Source organism: Triturus cristatus, chromosome 12 (assembly GCF_964204655.1).
Source record: "Triturus cristatus chromosome 12, aTriCri1.1, whole genome shotgun sequence".
Classification (NCBI taxonomy): domain Eukaryota; kingdom Metazoa; phylum Chordata; class Amphibia; order Caudata; family Salamandridae; genus Triturus; species Triturus cristatus.
The window spans coordinates 837,866,727-837,887,086 of NC_140595.1; the positions used below are offsets into that span (position 1 = coordinate 837,866,727).

Genomic DNA, 20,360 nt, shown 5'->3' on the forward strand with positions numbered 1-20,360 from the left:
TGAATCGTGCGATGAGTGTGGAGAACGCATTTTTGGTATGTATTGGCTTTTATGAGCCAATCGTCCAGATAGGGGAAGACATGGATCTGTTGTCTTCTGAGATGCGCTGCCACGACTGCTAGGCACTTGGTGAACACTCTGGGTGCTGTTGTTACTCCGAATGGGAGAACTGTAAATTGATAGTGTTGCCCATCTACCACAAATCGTAGATATTTTCTGTGAGCGGGATGCATAGGGATGTGAAAGTATGCGTCCTTGAGGTCCAATGTGGCGAGGAAGTCTCCCTGTTGTAAAAGTGGGAGGACTTGTTGGAGAGTGGTCATGTGAAAATGATCCGAATGTATATACTGGTTTAGTAGTCTGAGATCCAGTATGGGCCTTAGTGTTTTGTCCTTTTTGGGAATGAGGAAGTATAGAGAATATACCCCTTTTCCCTGATGTTGAAGGGGGACTGGTTCTATCGCATGTTTTTGTAACAGGGATTGAACTTCTTGTTTGAGGAGAGAGAGATGATGCGAGGACATTGGACGTTGTTTGGGCGGTATGTTTGGGGGGGATTGTATGAGTTCGAGGCAGTAGCCAGACTGGATAATTTGTCTTACCCACCTGTCTGTGGTGATGGAAGTCCAGACAGGCAGGAATTGTTGGAGTCGCCCCCCGACCGGAGTGGAATGGTCTGGGGGGAGTGGTGGCAAGTCACTGTTTGGTGGCTGGTGAGGTGCGGGTGTTGTTGTTGTTGCCCCGTCCTCGACCTTTGTTATTGTTTCCCCTATAACCTCCCCGGAAGTAACCTCTGTTAGGGGATGTTTGTCCTGAATTTTTAAAGGTGGACGTGGTCTCAGTTGATGTGTTTTTGGAGCCTCCTCTATAAAAGGAGCGACGAAAGGAACCCCGGTTTTGATGAGACTGCAGTGCTCCCATAGACTTGGCAGTTTCATTATCCTTTTTCATTTTTTCTAATGCAGTATCCACTGCAGGGCCAAATAGCTGCTCTTGGTTGAAAGGTTGAGCTAGAATTGCGGTTTGAACCTCCGGTTTAAAACCGGAAATACGGAGCCAGGCATGTCGTCTGAGTAAGACGCCAGTATTGACCGCTCTAGAAGCAGTGTCTGCTGCATCTAAGGCGCATTTAATGGAGGCATTAGATATTAATTTGCCTTCTTGGATGAGGTCAGAGGCCTGGGACTTAAAAGGTTCAGGCAGATGTTGCATAAGGTCCTCAAGTTGGTCATAATGCGCTCTATCATACCTGGCTAACAGGGCCTGGGTATTCGCAATACGCCAATGGTTAGCCGCCTGCGCGGCGACCCGTTTGCCCGAGGCTTCTAAAAGCTTAGACTCCTTGTCTGGGGGAGGCGTTTCTCCAGTTGTCTGTGAGTTAGCGCGCTTCCTGGCATTTGATACGACTAGGGAGTCTAAAGGGAGCTGGGCCTTAATGTATGCAGGGTCTTGCGGGGCTGGTCGGTACTTTTTTTCGATGCGTGGGTTGAGAACCCTAGCTCGAACAGGGTCCTTAAAGACTTCAGTAGCATGCTTTATGACCCCTTTGATCATGGGCAGTATGTGAACAGTCTTTTGTGACTGCTCAAAGGTATCAAGGAGGAAGTCCTCTTCAATGGCGTCTGTGTGCATAGTAACGCCGTGGAATGTTGCTGCCCTATTTATAAGTTGGCCGTACCCTAGGTGGTCATCAGGAGGGGAGGGCTTGGAAGGGTAGGTAGTGGGGTCAGGCATGTCAGGTATAGGATAAGACCAGTCATCCATGGGTGCTGGGTCTGGGAACGTAAAAGGGTCGTTTGGGTCAACAGGATCATCAAATAAATCAGGGTCCGCCCCTCCCCCTAAGTCATCATTATCATCCTGTGGAGGAGGTGAATGATAGGGAGATGGTAAAGGTAAAGGTAAAGGTAAAGGAGAATCAGGAGGAGGAGGGGGGGACGGGTTAGGAGGTAAAACAGGAGAGGAAGGACGAAGTGGTGAAGTAGCACAGTCCTTTTTCCGTATGGGAGCTGGGGGAGGTGTAGTGTCCAGCTTCCGCTTTTTATATGGGATGGCAGTCACATGTCCCGTTTTAGGATTGATATAGATCCGCTTCTGAGTAGGATCTGGTCGAAAAAGATCATCTGGCTCCGAAGGTGGTGTCTGTGACGTCCGCTTCGGGTCTTTATGAGCTTGTTTCGGCGGGGACGCAGTTTTCGGCTCCGACGATTTTTTCGGTGTCGACTGATTTTTCGGTGTCGACTGATTTTTCGGTGTCGACTGATTTTTCGGTGTCGACTGATTTTTCGGTGTCGACTGATTTTTCGGTGCCGACTGAGGTTTCGGTGCCGACTGAGGTTTCGGTGCCGACTGAGGTTTCGGTGCCGACTGAGGTTTCGGTGCCGATGGACTTTCAGGCATCGATGTTGAAGAACGTTTCGGTGCCGGTGGAGACTTCGGTGCCGAGGAACGTTTCTGTGCCGAAGGAGATTTCGGTCTTGGAGCCTGTTTCGGTGCCGACAATGGGTGTTTGGGTGCCGAGGGTGTTAAAGGCACAATTAGGTGAGGTTTGCTCGAGCCCGAGCCACCCACAGGCTTAGTTGTCTTCGGAGCCGGGCCCGAGGGCGGGGCTTCTGAAGAGGATTTCCGGTCGCGACTGGGCCCAACTGGCGGAGTCTTGACCAATGCTTTTTTGGATGGGGCAGGGGCAGGGGGGGTGGTACTCACACGCTGCCCTGGAGTGATGAGGTCATCGGAATCGTCGGCTTCGGACACGATCTCGAGATCTTCGGTGTCGTCTTCGGGAACATCTTGAGCAAAGATGTCCTCCGGTTCTGGAGCTGGTTTGGCCATAATATGGCGTCGAGCTCTTCGGTCCCGGAGGGTCTTCTTCGAACGGAAAGCGGAACAAGCTGGACAGGTGGACTCGTTGTGTTCCGGCGACAGGCAGAGGTTGCAAACCTCGTGGTGGTCACTGTGGGGGAACTTCGCTCCACACTGGGGGCATTTTTTGAAGGGTGTCCTGTCCATCAGCCGCTTCCGGAACCGGTCCGAGTTGATGTCGACGTCGATGAAATGAAGATTAAAGAGTTAAATTGATTGCTGGAAGTTTTCTGCTGGAGCGGAAAAAAGTTCATCCGAACCCAATGGCGGAAAAAAACAATCTGCCGATGGAGTGGATGCCCATGCGCACTGTTGTCCAGGGGAGGAGTCACCAACCTCGTGACCAAAGACTTCTCCGAAGACAACAACAACCTGCAATCATCCGAGCCCAACACCAGATGGCGATCTTATCCTCAGTGTGTGATCTGCAGCTCATATGCCTCGAACATGTAATTTAGGTCTTTGCCCTTCACACAACTGAGTGCCCAATCATCCTCTTACACACACACACATACCATCCATTGATTGCAAACTTATCCCACTCAAAAAACATTTTCACACAGCAACGCTATGAGGCACAGGAGAATGAAAATGCAATCACATTACCACCACATCAGAAAACTTTACTGACTTCTCCTCCCGGATCAGAACAACCTCTAACACTGTTGCATAACTTCTAAAACAATTCATGGACACAATAGACTCTCCTTCAGTGGTCACACCCGGACCACCCAAAGCGCCAACCAACTAATCTCGAAGGTGCACAATGCAGAGAAAGAAAAAACAAACCTTCTCCTCTTCTGAGCCACCCCCTAGAACATCTCTCCCCCCCCCCCCATCTAGGGGTCGCACCCGTTGTCTTTGCCTATAAGGAAGTTGTGAATACCTTCATTTTGTCAATCTCCGACACTGCCACGCCAGCTCCCAAAGCAGCTCCAAGTACAGCTCTTGCCCAACTGATGGTCAATAGTCGTAAAATTGCATATTAGTAATTAATTACCCTGCAATATCTGTATATATGAAATTAACACACATACCTCTTCTCAACTGGTAAAATATCTATTAACTATGTCGAACTGTGAACTCCTTTTGCAAACATCTGTCCACGCTCAGCACTAAATGTGTTAGTAAGCCCTGTGTAAAGAGATGTGCTGCCCCGCGGGATTGGAATATCACCATTCCACTAAGTTAAATGTAACCATTTTCCACCTAATTGCCCCCAACTTGTTCCACCTCCCTTCTTTTTATGTGTATACAATGGCCTTGGACTCTGAGTAAGAGAAATGGGAGGTGGGGGAGACATGAGAATGACAGAGAAGTCAATAGAACAATATATCGAGAGCGGTGAAGCAGAGGAAGAAGAGATGAGGCAGAGAGCAATAAGGTAAAAAAAGGCAAGGTTACTAGAAGGAAAGATACAGACTAAAAGGGTAAACTGTAGAAAGAAGAAGAGACGCAAAGTGAAAAATAGGGAGAAAAATATATGAAGATAAGAGGTAAAGTAGAAAGAGAGGGGTTAGCGAGAAGGGTGGAACTATAAAGAGGTGAGTTTGTGAGAGCAGTAAAAAGAGAAGATGAAAGGTAAAGAGCGGTTAATAAGAACATGGACAAAAAGCGAATAAGTATAGAAAGACAGGTTGAGTCAGAAAGAAAGGTAGAAAGGGGTGTAGGGTAGATAAGAGAAATAAGGTGTAGAGAAAACTGGTGAATTAGAGAGAGGTAACGGAGAGAGGTAGGCGAGGGCAATAAAGAAGTAGCAAGAGAAGACAAGATGTAGAAAAGACGATACGGGCGAGGTTGAGAGATGTAGAGACCGGTGAGATAGAGAGGATGAGCTGAGAGAGAGAAGGAGGTCCAGAGAAAAAGAAGAAGAGAGCAGTAAAGGAAAAAAAAGGTAGAAGTATTGAAAGAGGTGGGTGAGTTAAATAGAAAAAGAAGGTGGAGAGATGTGGTAGTGAATGAATGATGAGGTAAATTAAGAGGTTAGGTAGAAAGTGAGGAGAGGTAGAGATAAGTGAGGTAGAGAAGCATGATGAAGAGAATAGTGAGGCACAGAAAAGGCAGAGAGACGGGTAGAGAGAAATGAGGTGAAGAAAAGTAAAGAGAAGAAAAGGGGTAAGGTAGTTAAGAGATGAAGTAGATGAAGAGATACAGGGTGATGAGAGGCAAATAGACTGCGGCGCAGACAAAGGAGATAGTAAGACAGGTGAGGTAGAGAGATGTAGATGCAGCACAGATTGGTAAAGAGATAGTTGAGGTTGAGAAAGAGACAGGTGGAGCAGACAGGTGTACTGGGAGATACGCGACGGAGGAATGTACGACATTACTACGCATGCTTTTAGTGCGATGTTTTTACATCGCAAATGCCATTAGTACGCATATTATTACTGTGCTTACCATTACTTCGCAAAAGCATTACAAATATAATGAATGTATTTTAAAGCGCAGACCATTACTTCGCATACCACTGCTATGCATACATGGACTATTTTTAATAATTTTTAAATAAAATAACCTAACCCTAATCCATAACACACTACCCCCAATACAACACCCTACACTACACAAACACCACTACACTACCCTAAACCCCTACCCCCAGCACGACCCCCCCCAAACCCCACTCCTGTCCCTACACTCATTCACTACCCAGCACGGCCCCCCTACACTTCCCTAAACCCTAAATCACTATCCAACACTACATATGCACCACAACACTACCCTAAACCCTAATACACTAACCTACACTACACATACACCACAACACTACCCTAAACCCTAAAACACTACACCCGGCACGACCCCACACACTACACAAACAACACTACACTCAACCCTTAAACTGTACCCCCAGCACGACCCCCTACACTACAAAAACACACTACATCCCCCTTACCTCACTCTCCTCACGGTTCCTCTCCTCCTGGGACCTTCTTCACATCGTCTACGAGTGGCGTTGCACGTCGTTGTGAGGAAACAGCCTAGGTTTCCTTACAACGACATGGATAATTGTTTTTTTAGGTTCTTTAGCGCATACCATTACAACGCATGAGTTGTAAGAACGGTTGCGATGTAACAACTTGCGTACTAATGGTACGCGTTGTAACATCGCAAGCATAGTAACACTTGCGAAGTAGTGGCATGCGCAGTAGCAGCTGCGCACTTAAGGCTGTTTACCGCGAGGGAGGCATAGGTACAGAGGAAGAAAGAGATGGTGGTACATACATAATCATGCAGAAAAGAGAGAGATAGCTGAGGTAGATGAGATAACATGAAGTAAGAAGGGAGAGGAGAGACAGAGTTTCATTTCTACCAACTGTCTGAGAGTGTGACGGTTAAGGTTGAGCAGGCAGGGCATGCCTCTAAGCTGCTGTGAAACAGACAGGCCCAGATGTCAAATAAAAAAGGATTCTGTTTTTATGCTTACTTATTACAGGGGCGTTCTCAGCTTTGCCCATGCCTTAGAGCGGCTCCATTCAGGGATTCATGCAACAAATTACAGCATTCAGGGTTTTTAGGATTTTGGTTCACTTTCCCTGCATTAACACACCTGACAACAAGGATTTGTAACAGTAAAGCGAATGGCTACATTTGTGGTTTCCAGTAATGTAAATTGATACTTGTATAGCGCACTACTCACCCGCAAGGGTCTCAAGGCGCTTGTACGAATACCGCTGTGGAACCCATCCTGGCTTTCCCTGTGAGGCGTCCACTCCTGGGCACCCCCAAGGTGGAGGCCAGGCATCCTTAGCGTTGTGGGGGCCGTTGTGGAGATTAAGCAAGCTATTGCCCAGAGTTGCAGAGTGGGACTCCATGATTGGAATGGCACCGAGGCGAGAATTATCAGGTCCGTGGAATTTTTTGAGCCCAAGACCCGCCGAGGCGGGGAATTGAACCCTGGTCCCGGGCTAGACCTCTGCATCAGGGTCTGCCACTCTAATCATTGAGCCACACTTCTCCACCATCTCCAGTGACATCAAGTGGTGTATGGCAACCATACTCCAAGCATTCTTCCATTTATTAGTGGTCTACAGCAATCACTCCTTTCAATAACCGAACTCCGTTTTGGGAAGAGGAAACAAATTGCTACGCCTTACCATCATTCCACACCATGTTCAGGAGCCGCTCCGAGTCCACATTGTGCACGATGGCAGCAAGAAAGCCGGCCTGTTGAGCATGCAAGACCTATACCGCAACAACACCAAACAGACACAGTCACAAGCGAAAACCAAAACTTCACTTCCTGTAGATATTAGGAATATAAAAGTGTGAGGAGGTTAGCAAAGAGACAAGCTATTGTACTCTGAACACAACTGACCAGTGCCCACGAGTGCTTGGACAATTGGCATCACTACCATTTACACATGCACAGTAGTATGTATCTGCTTCCCCTTGCACCTCATTCACCTACTCTTTACCTATATGTAGGGAGACACCATGAGAGACGCAGAGGGTGAAGCAGTCATCCGGAGGAAAGAGGAGTACATGAGCTACAACTGCAATAAAACTATACACAGCGCTAGGTTTACTTCATACTAAAAAGAAGATGTTGTAACGTGTAATTATTAATAGAGGGGAAGGAATTCGCTACCGGACATTCAATTGCAAGCAACAAGTCCTCTTTTTAAGAGGGTTTTACCCAAATGCACATTTGGCCGGGAACTGACATCCAAAGTAAAGGGTTTATAGAACACAATGTGAAGTCCAGCAGTACCCCTGCGCGTCGGTGAGCGTTGTCGTGCGGCTCCGCGTACGTCGCTGGCGTCGAAGCCACCGAGATAATGTAGTCGGAGCTACTTAGACGCGCCCGCGCGCATTGACGTCAGTTCTGTACACAACTTTTCCGCGCCAGGAGCGCAGAGCCATGCCAGAGACCGACTACTGGTGCAATAGAACTAGGGCCCTAAAAGGGATGACCTGAACCCTAGAGAACAGTTCGCAGAACGGGGACGATTGGCGGGCGGTAAGGAATCTATCACTAACTAATGTCTCTTACAGATATATCGTTACACAAGTAAGTAACATTTGCATCTAAAAGAGATACGTTGGTGATAGATTCCTTACCTTAGAATACATACCCAAGCAATACCAACCCGGGGGTGGGTCTGCAAAGTGAGAGTACACCAGAAAGTCACGGAGAACCGAACGGCCAAAGAAGCCGTCTCTCTGGACCTGACTGTCAAGGCAATAGTGCTTAGTGAAAGTATGCAACGAGGCCCAAGAGTCTGCCTGACAGATGTCTTGCAGGGGGACACCGAGTCCCAATGCTGTAGTAGCTGCTGTCGCCCTGGTAGAACGGGTGCGCAGCCTAACCGGAGGTTCCTTTTTAGCCAGAGGGTAACAGGCTTTAATGCACAAGACAACCCATCGGGAGATAGTTCGCTTGTGCACAGCCCAGCCTTTCTTGGCGCCCACATAGCCAACAAAGCTTGTCATCCACCAGGAACTGTTGTGTGCAGTTGAGATAGAACGAAAGCGCACATTTTGGGTCCTGACGGTAGAGCCTCTCCTCTACTCTTAAAGGGTGCGGAGGCAGAAAGAAAGTGGGCAGAGTGACGGTTTGCCCGAGATGAAAGGCAGAGACTACTTTTGGTAGAAAGGAGGGACGCGGTCGAAGCCCAACCTTCTCCGGATGAATTGCCAGGAAAGGAGGTTTACAGGAAAGAGCCTGGAGCTCACTCACCCGCCGAGTGGTGGTGATGGCCACCAGGAAGACAGTTTTCAAAGTTAATAACCGCAAAGGACAGTTATGAAGAGGCTCAAAGGGAGCGCACATCAAGTATGGGAGAACCAGGTTCAAGTCCCATTAAGGCATCACAAAAGGAATAGGAGGGAAAAGGCGAGTAATGCCTTTGAGAAATCTATTGACAACTGGGGACATGAAACGAGTGGGCTGATCAGGCAGCCTAAGAAAAGCTGAAAGAACAGAAAGGTATCCCTTGATAGTGCCCAGTGCAGAGCCCTGCTGGGCCAAAGAGAAAAGGAACAAGAGGATCTTAGAAAGAGGGGCAGAAAGGGGATCTACAGCTTTCGCTGTGCACCATGCCACAAATGTTTGCTACCGACAGGCGTATACCGTTTCAGTGGAGGGACGCATGGCTGCCAGAATCACATTACAGACTTCAGGAGGTAAGTGAAATGGAATCAGCTGTCGCCGCTCAATCTCCACGCAAGGAGGTGGAGGCTGGACAGGTTCAGGTGGAGGACTGTCCCCTGTTACTGCGACAGGAGATCCCCCCCGAAGAGGCAATCGGATCGGGGGATCCACGCTCATACTGAGTAGCTCGGGATATCAAACTCTTCGAGCCCAGTACGGTGCGACAAGAATGACTTGGGCCCGGTCGCGTCTGATCTTCTTCAGCACTTTGGGCAGAAGTGGTTTAGGCGTAAAGGCGTACAATAGACCGCAAATTCACTCATGGCGAAAAGCGTCTCTGAGCGAGTGCCGCCTTGGAGACTCCAACGCGCAGAACTGCTGACATTGTGCGTTCTCTTCGGTGGCGAATAGATCTAACCAAGGTTCTCCCCAGTGCTGAAAGAGACCATGTGCCACCTCTGAGTGAAGACACCATTTGTGATCCAACATGCACCTGCGGCTGAGTTCGTCCGCCCTGGTGTTCAGGGTACCTGCCAAGTGTTGAACCACCAAGGAAATGCCTTGACGTTCCAGCCATGTCCAGAGGCGCAGAGCCTCTTCACATAGGGTCCACGACCCCACCCCGCCCTGCTTGTTGCAGTACCACATGGCGGTGATGTTGTCTGAACACCTGCACTACTCTCCCCTTGACAGAGGGAAGGAATCCTTTCAGCGCAAGTAGGATCGCCCTGCGCTCCAAGAGGTTGATATGGAGCTTGGACTCCGCTGGAGAACAGAGGCCTCTGATCTCCACCTCTCCCATGTGGCCGCCCTATCCCAGGAGGGACACGTCCGTCACTACTGTGTGCTCCGGTTGGGGAAGGGAGAGGGATCTGCCACTGACCCAAAGCTGGTCCGTGAGCCACCACTGCAAGTCCTGTGCAGTGCCCTCCGAGATCTGGACGTAGTCGGACAGGTTTCCCCGATGCTGCGTCCACTGTAACTTCAGGTCACACTGCAGAGCCCGCATATGCCATCTGGCATGATCGACCAGCAGGATGCAGGAGGCCATGAGGCCCAGCAGCCTCAGAGTCTTCCTGACCGAAACCCAGGACCAGGGCCGAAAGATCGGAATCATAGCCAGAATGTCCCGGACTCGCTGTTCGAAAGGATAAACCCAAAACAGCGCCGTATCCAGAACCGCTCCGATGAAGGTGCGACTTCGGCACGTTGATGGAAAACCACAGCAAATGCAGGAGGTCGTCCGTAGTCTGGAGGTGGGAGACGACTGCCTGGGGCGAGCCCACCTTCAACAGCCAGTTGCCGAGATAGGGGAAGACTGAAACCCCTGATCTGCGCAGATGAGCTGCGACCACCGCCATCACTTTCCTGAACACCCGAGGGGCGCTGGTAAGGCCGAAAGGGAGCACGGTGAACTAACAGTGCTTGTGGCCCACCGTGAACCGTAGGTGACACCGGTGGGCTGGCAGGATGGGGATATGAAAATAAGCATCCTACAAGTCCAACACTACCAGCCAGTCTTTGCGGGTCTAGGGCAGACAAGACCTGAGCACTCCTGGCGTTAGAACGCGCTCGATGGCCCCCTTGGCCAAGAGGGCCGCAACTTCCTGCTGGAGAAGTGCCAAGTGATCCCCCGACATGCGGTGGTACTGAGGTGGCATGGCTGGAGGAGTAGACTCGAAGAGGAGGGAGTAGCCCCTTCGGACTATCTGCAGAACCCACCTGTCTGAAGTGATGGTGCGCCAGTGGGGGAGCTGATGGCGAATCCTGCCGCCCACTGGCGTCTGGGGGCCTGAAACACCGGACTAGGAAGGTTTTGAGGCAGTGGTGGCAGGGGCAGTAGTGGATTGACCCGCCCGCTTGCCTCGGGACCCACCACGGCAGGTCCCAAGACCACGGCTGTGTTGAGACAGCGGCTGCGCTGGTCGGCGGTTCTGAAAGGAACGGCCTTGGGCGCCTCGACCCGGACCTCGAAAGGAGCGAAAAGCGGACCCCGAGGGGGTGCGCGTGGTGGCGAGACCTAAGGACTGGGAAGTAGCCCGAGAGTCCTTAAAGCGTTCCAGGGTTGTATCCGCCTTGTCACCAAAGAGGAGTGTGCCACCAAAGGGCATGTCCAACAAAGTGTTCTGGACATCCCCGGAGAAGCCAGTAGTTCTGAGCCAAGCGTAATGGCGGAGCGCCACCTTTGTGGAAAGTGCCCTGCCGAGGGAATGGGCCGTGTCAAGTCCACAAGGGATAGTGAATTTAGCAGCATCTCTCCCCACGGTAATGGCCTGGTAAAGCACCGCCCGAGCTTCCACAGGGCACTGAGACAGCACCTGTGCCACAAGAATGTGAATAGCGGCCCAACAGGCACGCAGTATTCACCGCCCGCAACCCGGAACTGGCAGAAGTGAAAATCTTTTTCCCAAACTGCTCCAGTTTCTTAGATTCCTTGTCCGGAGGAGCAGAAGGGAATGCGCTAGGCGAGGCCGAAGCCTGGACAACCAGACTCTGAGGGGTCGGGTGTTGTGCGAGAAAGCTGGGGTCACCCGGCGCCGGGCGATGGCGGCGCGCCACACCCTTATACACAGGAGCCCCTGTGTTGGGTTTGTTCCAGGTGGTCAACAGGATGTCAGTAAGTGCGTTGTTGAAGGGTAGCAGCGGCTCCGCAGAGGACGACGCTGGCTGCAATACCTCAGTCAGGAGATTGGTCTTGATAAGCACAGAAGGGAGCTCGAGGTTAAGAGCCTCAGCCGCCCTACGCAACACCATAGAAAAATGTCCCATCCTCCTCCGTAGCCACGGAAGAGGGGGACAGTGTACCAGGATATGGATAGAAATCCATATCCACTGGACCTTCCATATCACTTTCCCATTCTGGCTCATCCTCGCATTGAGCTGCGAGAGCGTCTTCAGATCCTCCCAGTACTCCCCTTCGTCCACTGGTTGATGAAGAGGCCGGTAAGAACGATAATGGGACCAACTCCCCACCAAGAAAAGGAACTGGGGGGTAATAGACCAATCCCGGTTCGGTGCCGTCCGGCGCACCCCCGGCGCCGCACCCGGCAGTAGCACCGGGCCGGAGCCGGCACCAGGGCTGGAGCCGGCATCGAGGCCGGAGCCGGCACCAGGGCTGGAGCCGGCATCTAGGCCGGAGCCGGCATCTAGGCCGGAGCCAGCACCGGGGCCGGAGCCAGCACCGGGGCCGGAGCCAGCACCGGGGCCGGACCCGGCGCACCATTGGGTATTGTGCCGGCAGAGCCGGGGCCAAAAAGTGGCGGCACGGGGGCAGAACCACCCAACGTGTCCACGGGGCCCAACCGGTCAGGGGTAGACGAAGAGCTGCGTTGCTTCTTCGACTTTTTATGGCACCCTGACTTACCCGTCCCCAGAGTACGACTAGCGATGGTGACGGCTCCGTGACCGGCCCCTCGACCTCCCACGGGAGCGGGACCTCGACCGGCGTGGAACCGATTACCGGACCACCAACAACTTTCAGGAACACTCCCGCAAAGCTTTTGGTGCCATGGCCCGACAATCAGGGCACGCCTCAAGGTCATGGGCGTGCCCAAAGCAGAAGAGACACAAGTCATGCGGGTCCACTACTGACATGTTCCGACGGCAGGCTCTACAGGACTTAAAACCAGGCATCCCTACTGCACCAGGAGTCGAGTACTCGACAAAACAAGAGAACAAAGTTCTCAGAAACCAAGTTAAAACATTAACTAGGGGTACTGCTCTCTCTCGGATCTGCGCTTGCTGGCGCGGAAAAAGAAAGAACTAACGTCAGCGCGCGTGGGCACGTCTAAGTAGCTCCGACGACGTCATTTCGGCAGCTACAACACCAAAGACGTACACGGAGCTGCACGACGACGCCTACCAACGCGCAGGGGTACTGCTGACGAAAACTTTCCCGATCCAGTCTGACGCCTGGGGATATCCTAAGGAAAGGAATCTATCACTAACGTGTCTCTTTCAGATACAAATGACACGGATGTTGTGTGGTAGGTGAGGTTTATGATTTATCAGCCCCAGAGCTGAAGAGTAAAGGCTCTAACCATTACATTAATGACATACTATTTCTAACTCCTAGACTGTTGCTCTGTACAAAATCTCCTTTTACCTCCAGCGAGAGATGGGTGTAGATGTTATATGAATACCCTTGTCGCAGTAGAGCATGTGATCTAGTACACAGGATGGGCAGCCCGAGAGGCTGGTCACTGATAGTAGCACTAATTTGCCACGCTTTGTCAGAATTATGCTCTGTGTGAAGGGGACAACATCTAGCTTATAGACCTCCTTAGACTTACAGATAAATGTATTCCTATCTAGAAGTTAACAGCTCTTTCTGCATCCTGAACATTCCAGATTTGTTCTACTAGATTAAGGGATGAAAAAAACAGCCAGTAAAATGGTCTGATTAGCGAAAGGGATAATCCGCTTTTCAAAGAAATGGGGACTGGAGCTAAGAACCAGTGTATCCTTATGATAAAGACCTACACAGAGGCACACATGCATCACAGCTGTGGAATCCTCCTAGGTAAGCAATGTGCTACAGTGGATGCTCGGAGCTAGGAAATCCATACTTGGCAGAAGCTCCAGGCATACGTTTGCCCGCTCCAAGCCTTTTACATTTAGGGCTGTCAAGTAATGAGGTGTGAGCAACAAGGAATCAAGGCACAGGCTGTGGAAAGAAAATACACACAGGCAAACAAAAGCAGCATTTGACAAACCTTAAACTATCTGCCCTGAAAGTATGAACTAAAGGCAAGAGGGAGATTCAAGTGAGACTATACAGGGGCTATAACAAATGGAGACAAACGCATAAAGCAAAAGGTTTCTTACCTTCACATCAAAGTTGCAGTCGAACCTGCGGATGAGTGCAACAAACACTGTTGAGTTATCCAGGACCGGAGGGTGGTCAATAGGTGAACAGGCATTTCTAGGGTTCGCATCAACCAAAAAACCCTGAAAGACAATACCACATGTTGAAACTGTATTCTGCATTAAAAGGAACAGATATCCAGCAAGTGCACAGACCGATGGAGAAGCAAGGCCAGATATCCATTTAACACTTCCTCGCCTATTTGCAAACATCCCTAATTCACCCTCACCCTTTATTTTACCATAAACCATTCTCCATTTGTAGACTCTTAAGGAGTGGTTGATAACAGACTACAGGGAATGAGGAAGCTGAAGATATTTACCTATCAAAGTGTCAAATATTGGCCACTCTTTAGACCCAGCAATAGAAATGCCGCATAATTTAAACCAAAAAAACACAGGTGCACCACACAATAACAAATAAATCAATAGGAACGATTATAAAGTCCAAATTCAGTACACTAGGAAAAGGTTCCTCAATTTAATCTCTTTATTCCATTTTCTTGTTACGTAGAAAAAAACACAGTTTCGCCTAGTTTAGGACTTCGACAGGGCACTGGATGAAAGAGTCAAAGTGCCTCCATAGGCAGAGGAGGGTGTAGGAAAAATACTGGTCACAGGGCTGTGTACCCGTCCGGCGAAATAAATAAGCCAGGATTTCGAGGTCATCTAGGTACAGGCCATGGTTAATCAAAATAATAGGACACTCGACCCACAAATATGGAGTCCAGAACCGTTACCCTCCTCTACCTATGGAGGCACTTTGACTCTTTCATCCAGTGCCCTGTAGAAGTCCTGCACTAGGACGAAACGCGTCGGCTGTACGGTGTGTTTTTTTTCTACGCAACAAGAAAATGGAATAAAGAGATTAAATTGAGGAACCTTTCCCTCGTTGTCTACTGAATTTGGACTTTATAATCGTTCCTATTGATTTATTATTGTGTGGTGCAATTGTGTTTTTTGGTTTAAATTGTTGAGTTCCTGAGGGAACAAGCACTGGGACGGTGGGTGCTGTTCGGTGTGCACACAGACCCTTGCAAGTACAAAAGGGGTAATACTTTTGGAGTAATAGCAGGTTAGGTGCGGGCAGTGAGAAGGTTCCACTGTTAGTTCAAGATTTTTTTATAATAATGCTGCATAAGTTTAATACTTCTGGAGTTCAATGCTGCCCGTTATAACACAAAATACCACTCTGTAGAAAATGAGCGCTGCCTGGATTCACCATTGTATAGGACCCTCTCTGGCACTACAGCGCATTCCTGCCAACCATAAAAGCCTTACAAGTTCCACCTGTTACACATTAGCATTAACCACCCAGAGTAATATTGTCCCTCATGTAGCTCAAAATGGGTAAAACCCACAGACTGCTTCCGCAACGAGAATTTGAAGTGACTGGCAGTATTAAAAATGTGGGCAAGGATGCAGGATCAATTTTATCTGGTTTTATTCCTGCTCTGAAATACCTGGCAGTATCTTTACCGCTCACTTCTAAATTGTATGGATTGAAAATATTTGCTTAGCCACTAAATTCATTAAAATATGGATTCCATGGACTGTGTTATTTAATGCCTAGGAGTTATTTGCTCTGCAAATATTTACTCACCACAGTAAATCAATACTTTTGGTAATACTGCATAAATTAGGGCCGTCATTCCCTCCGCTGGGGTACACCAATCGTATTCTTTACCGGAGATCAGGATGTGTACATAGAAGGTAGGGGGAGACAGACAAACATCAGGACTCTGCTATTAATACCTTATTCAGGAGATGCCCAAGTTAATAGCAGAGAGAAATAGTGAGCTTTGGTGCAGGAGGAACCGGGTGCATTCTACAGAGTTCTGTAGCAACACGTCTCCATCAGGAACAGTTCAACACTAACTTAGTTCTGATCGATTATGAATAGCTGTCGTCACCTTCAAAGTCCATCAACGTCTCTGCTGCCAGCGAACATTTTACATGGTGTTTCATCAAACTCAAGAGAGAATTTCGAAACTCATTCGTTGCGACTAGTCCTTATCATGGTTTAAACCCGATTGACTGTTCAGGTTACACATAGATCCACCTAAAACCACTGGTCGTGCAGGAGCAGCAAAGTCTTGTCAGGACTTTATTAAACAAGTATCCTTAAACTCCAACTATCCTAACCTGCCCACTCTCCCTTCCTTACCCCTCTGGAGTCTTTAAAGGCAAATCATCCCGCAGCATAGGGCACCTCAGAAGTTGTTGCTTGGATCCCTCTCAGAGGTCCTTTCGAACCTCTTCCTGGTGTGGGATTAAGAGGTACCAGTCATCTAGTGAAATCTAGTAACAATTATCAGGGAACCCCATCAGAGTACTAGGACAGTGATCTCCAAATATTTAAGTGAGAGGAAAAGGGGGGCATGTAAAACCAAGAAGTGATGGTGGATTATCATCCAAAAATGGCGCCAGACAACTCAAAATAATGGCACTTCTGTCAAGGACACATGGGGGAAATCTGGGGCACAGGAAGATACATAGCCTTGAGCACAGTCATGTGAATTTGTGGACATCAAAGTGCAATGTAGGTTTTCTCCATTTTCTCCTTAAAACCTGGAGCAAATTCACGGATTACGAGCACAGGACTAATCTCAATAACCAACAGCCACTGGAAATAAAAACATGAACCCTGGGTTCTGGAGCAGCGTGCTGCCTGCTGCTTTAATGCCTCGTCAGAAGTAGTAAATGCTAACTGCATGCAATTACAATATATCACCCTCCTGGCCCCCAACATTAATACCAACACCCGAACACTCAGAAGTTGGGAAGTCAATTGGAGTTCAGAGAAGCTGCGTAATAATTTACTATACTGTTTGACATTCTTACACTTACATAAGATAAAACTGCTACGAGTCATGTCCATCGTTCAGTCACGTTCATGAACAAAGTACCACACAGAGCAGAAATGAAGACACCTGCACAGGAACATGAATCCCGAGAGATGTGAGCACCAGTCTGTGTAAAGCACAGAAGGCAAACTGGCCTCTATTTCGCGTCTTTCAAGTTTCAGAAAATGGATCGCTGAACTTAATAATTTTCCGAGTTTTGTTGACACACATCACCATCAGGGCGTCTTAGATGACTAGGTTATAAAGGGAGATACATACGGAAATAGAAAAGAACAGGCACTGTCAAAGTCAATAGGGTCTGGCATTGGCCGCCAGTGTTTTCACTTAGTCAATGCTTGTTTTGTCAAGATTTTTGCACAACTTCATTGCTGGGGAAGCTGCCAGGCCCTCAATCAATTAAAAAAATTAGTTCAAATGATAAATGCATTTTTGGCCTCAAAAGGCGCACATTGCCATAGTAGTACCCGACACAGAAGGGAACTACTTTGTGCATAGATGTGCTTCTAATGAAAGGACCGAACGCAGCCACTCGGAGTGAAGTTAGCCGGTGACTGAAGTGGGCTACAGCCACATGCAGTACACTTGAATGGGCGGAAGAACAATGCAAATCACGCAAGAAGAGACCCATGCATGAAGAAGGCTGGCTGAAGTCTATTATACTTTTAATAAATCAAATCAAAAGGTCCTGGCTAAAGCCAGACCTAAACATTCAGTCAGCGGGCTGGAATCCTCGCAGTTCTCTTGGGGTGCCTGCAGGATGCAGCGAAGCAGCTCTGCCGGGCGTTCTTGAGTCTTTGTTGAAGGCAGGCAGCCCTCCCAGGCTTTGGAAGCACCACAGCTGCAGGACGAGACATCTTTGGCACAGTTTCGACGGGTAACAGCAGACGAACCAGCAGGGTTGGTGCAAAGTCAGTTGCTCTTCTTCGGTCTTCTGCTTTTGCAGCTCTTCAGTGGCCATCATAGGTCATCAGGATCTGATTTCCTGGGACCAGGCGCTCCCCTAAATACTGAATTTAGGGGCGTTAGGGGAGTGTAGGGTAGTAACCAATGGGCTACTGACCCCTGGGGTCACTACCCTCCCTATATGATCAATTCCTGTGGAAAGTGGGCATAACCCTGTCCCAGAATGCCATGTTTGACATCACCAAGATGGCCAACTCTGAAAAGTTGTGTCCACTTCAGGTTAGGCCATCTTAGGAGTGGTACTAGTCTGGAGGTGGGCACACCTACCTGAGTAGCTAATTTCCCCACCTGTCTAGGTGCCAAAGGGGGTTGGCTTCCTCCCATGTGAGGGGAGCTAGTCTCTCATTTCAACGGCGGCAGCTTCTTTGAAGCTTTGCCACTTGGAATGCTAATAAGCAAGTCATTCAGTGGGAGTGGGAGCGAAGACCTTCTTCCCCTGCAGGCTTTGTTTCTGGTCTCCTGAGAGCAAAGGCCCTCACACTTGGACATCAGACACCTGTCTTGAGTGGCAGGCTGGCAGACACCAGTCAGCCAACACACCAGAGGTTGGTAGTTTTCCAGGGGGAAGGTCTAAGGTGCCCTTTGGGTGCATGTATTAATAAATCCACCACAGGGATAAGGGTGGGCTTATTAATACAAGATGTTTGATACCAAACATCCCTACTTTCAGTGAAGCCATCATATAGCTGGGGGAACTCATTTTCACCAGAGTCCAGCACGTTTTAAAATGGCTTCCTTGATCACTTGTACTAGAAGTTAATGGGACTGACCAGCTCAGGGGCATATCTGCTAATGCAGCTATGTCCTCAGAGGTAATATAAAACACCCTACATTAGGGCTGTTAGGCCTGCTTTAGGGATGACTTACAAATATTACCTGCAGTGTTAGGGGACATGACCCACAGATGTTGGTCATGTAATGTTTTCACTCTGGTCTACACCAAAACATTCAGCCTGCACTGGCAGTATTGCATGAGTTTGGGGAGGGTTCCTTTAGGGAGGCACAATTCATGCTGCAGCCCTTGGGGACCATCTTTAGAAGCCCAGGCCCTCGGTTCCAGAGGTACCATTTATTAGCGCCTAAAAAGGAGTTTATTAGGGCCTTAGAGGGAGTGCTAAAGGTATTGCCAATTGGGGGAAGCAATTGTACAGTGTTTGGGAAAGAGGTCTGGCACAGCAACTCAGTGCACTTCCAGTTGAATCACATCATTTACCAGGCAAAAAGTGGGGGTGGCCATGTCAAAAGGGGGCATTTTCCTACAATCTTCATCATCATCATGCAACCCCGCATCATTTGACTACTCTGAAGAAGAGGTCACAAGAGCTGACTGATGGGTCACATCAGTCACAGTGGTTAAGCTATCCACAAATCAGCAGTCTCTTTTCATAGGTGTCTTAAACGGTAACCACGCCCTTTAAAATGTACGCATCTTACCATTCATGATAGTAGACGCCTTCCACATAGTACTTATGTTCCACATCTTCACCCATCACAAAACTAACAGCAGAGCAAACTACAGCGTCCAAAAATGTGTAAAAGTGAGCTGGTGGCTAATAGCAGGTGTGAAAGCAATCTGCCCTTTGCGGTTATGAGAGGATAAAAACAGTTCCCCTGGGTCCCGAACAGCAAGAAGGTATGGCGAAGGAGGAGGCATATCCCACTGATCGCAATAAAGTTGGATAAGATTTTTCCAGTAAGACTGACTATGTGAGCAAGTCAAGCACATAGGAGTCAGAGTACAGGACTCAAGTCAAGTCAAGTCGTCTTTATTCGATCTTCCAAAGATAGATCATAAAAGATGCACGCAATAATACAAAACGAAATAGCAACCACATGAGTACGGGACTCACTCCAGCTGTATCTTAGCCGCCAAACATCACTTCAGCTGGGATGGAGCAAAGTACCATCTTGTCTTTATTTTGCAGGCCCGGTCCTTATGCTCTGTGCATATGCATGACTTGGAGGCTAGAGGCCAAACCTTGGTCCTAGTTTCATCTGAAATTTCAAAGTTCAGATTCTGCAACCAACTGAGTAAGTAACTATGTCGCGGATGGATTATAGTAAATCTGTGTCATGGCAAATGCACGAGACTCCCTTTGTCTCGGTCTACTGTCACACACTGACTATCGGGGTCAGCTCCCTTCCTTCTGACTCTAATATGTCTCATATGTACAGAGTGTAATTGGCGAGATAAACGATCATCGTCCCGGGTAATGACCAGTAGTTTAATACAAGTCTTTCAGCTCAGCAGCTCACTACCTACAGCCATATCCCCTCTGAAGAATTGTTTGTGTGACCTACTCCTGCCGAAACCTGCGTCAACAAAACCAGACACAAAACCAGAATCGTGGATTAAGGACGACCATGAGGAAGAGAATATTGTTGCGATTCTAGTATTTTGACAGGACTGACGCTGATGACAAAAGTTAAAGGCTTGTCGGCCTGTTTAGGGGAAGCCACAGGAGGGAATGCAATTGCGCTAGTCTAGAGTTACCCTATGTTTTGCGTGCAGACAAGAGATCCAAGCCAATGCTGAATGTAATTAAGCAGCCTACATAGCATTTGAAAATTGGAAATTCTAAACCCCTTTGTGCTGTGCATGTAAACAATGTGGTTTTAAATACTAGTTGGGCCTGAGTCACAAACTACATTTGGTAGTATGTAAAAACTGGTCCTACAGCAGTGCAACTCATTACAAAATGCAA

At 48.7% G+C, this 20,360-nt stretch overlaps 1 protein-coding gene across 1 annotated transcript in view; it reads right to left on the minus strand.

The window, feature by feature from the left end:
* The window catches only part of RNF167 (ring finger protein 167), a 490,868-nt gene that overhangs the window by 356,803 nt on the left and 113,705 nt on the right, over positions 1–20,360 (minus strand). The window contains exons 4-5 of the mRNA XM_085636818.1: positions 13,787–13,909; positions 6,960–7,047 (exon numbers count right to left, since the gene is read on the minus strand). Of these exons, the coding sequence (XP_085492944.1) occupies positions 6,960–7,047; positions 13,787–13,909 (211 nt within the window). The remainder of the gene's footprint in view (positions 1–6,959; positions 7,048–13,786; positions 13,910–20,360) is intronic.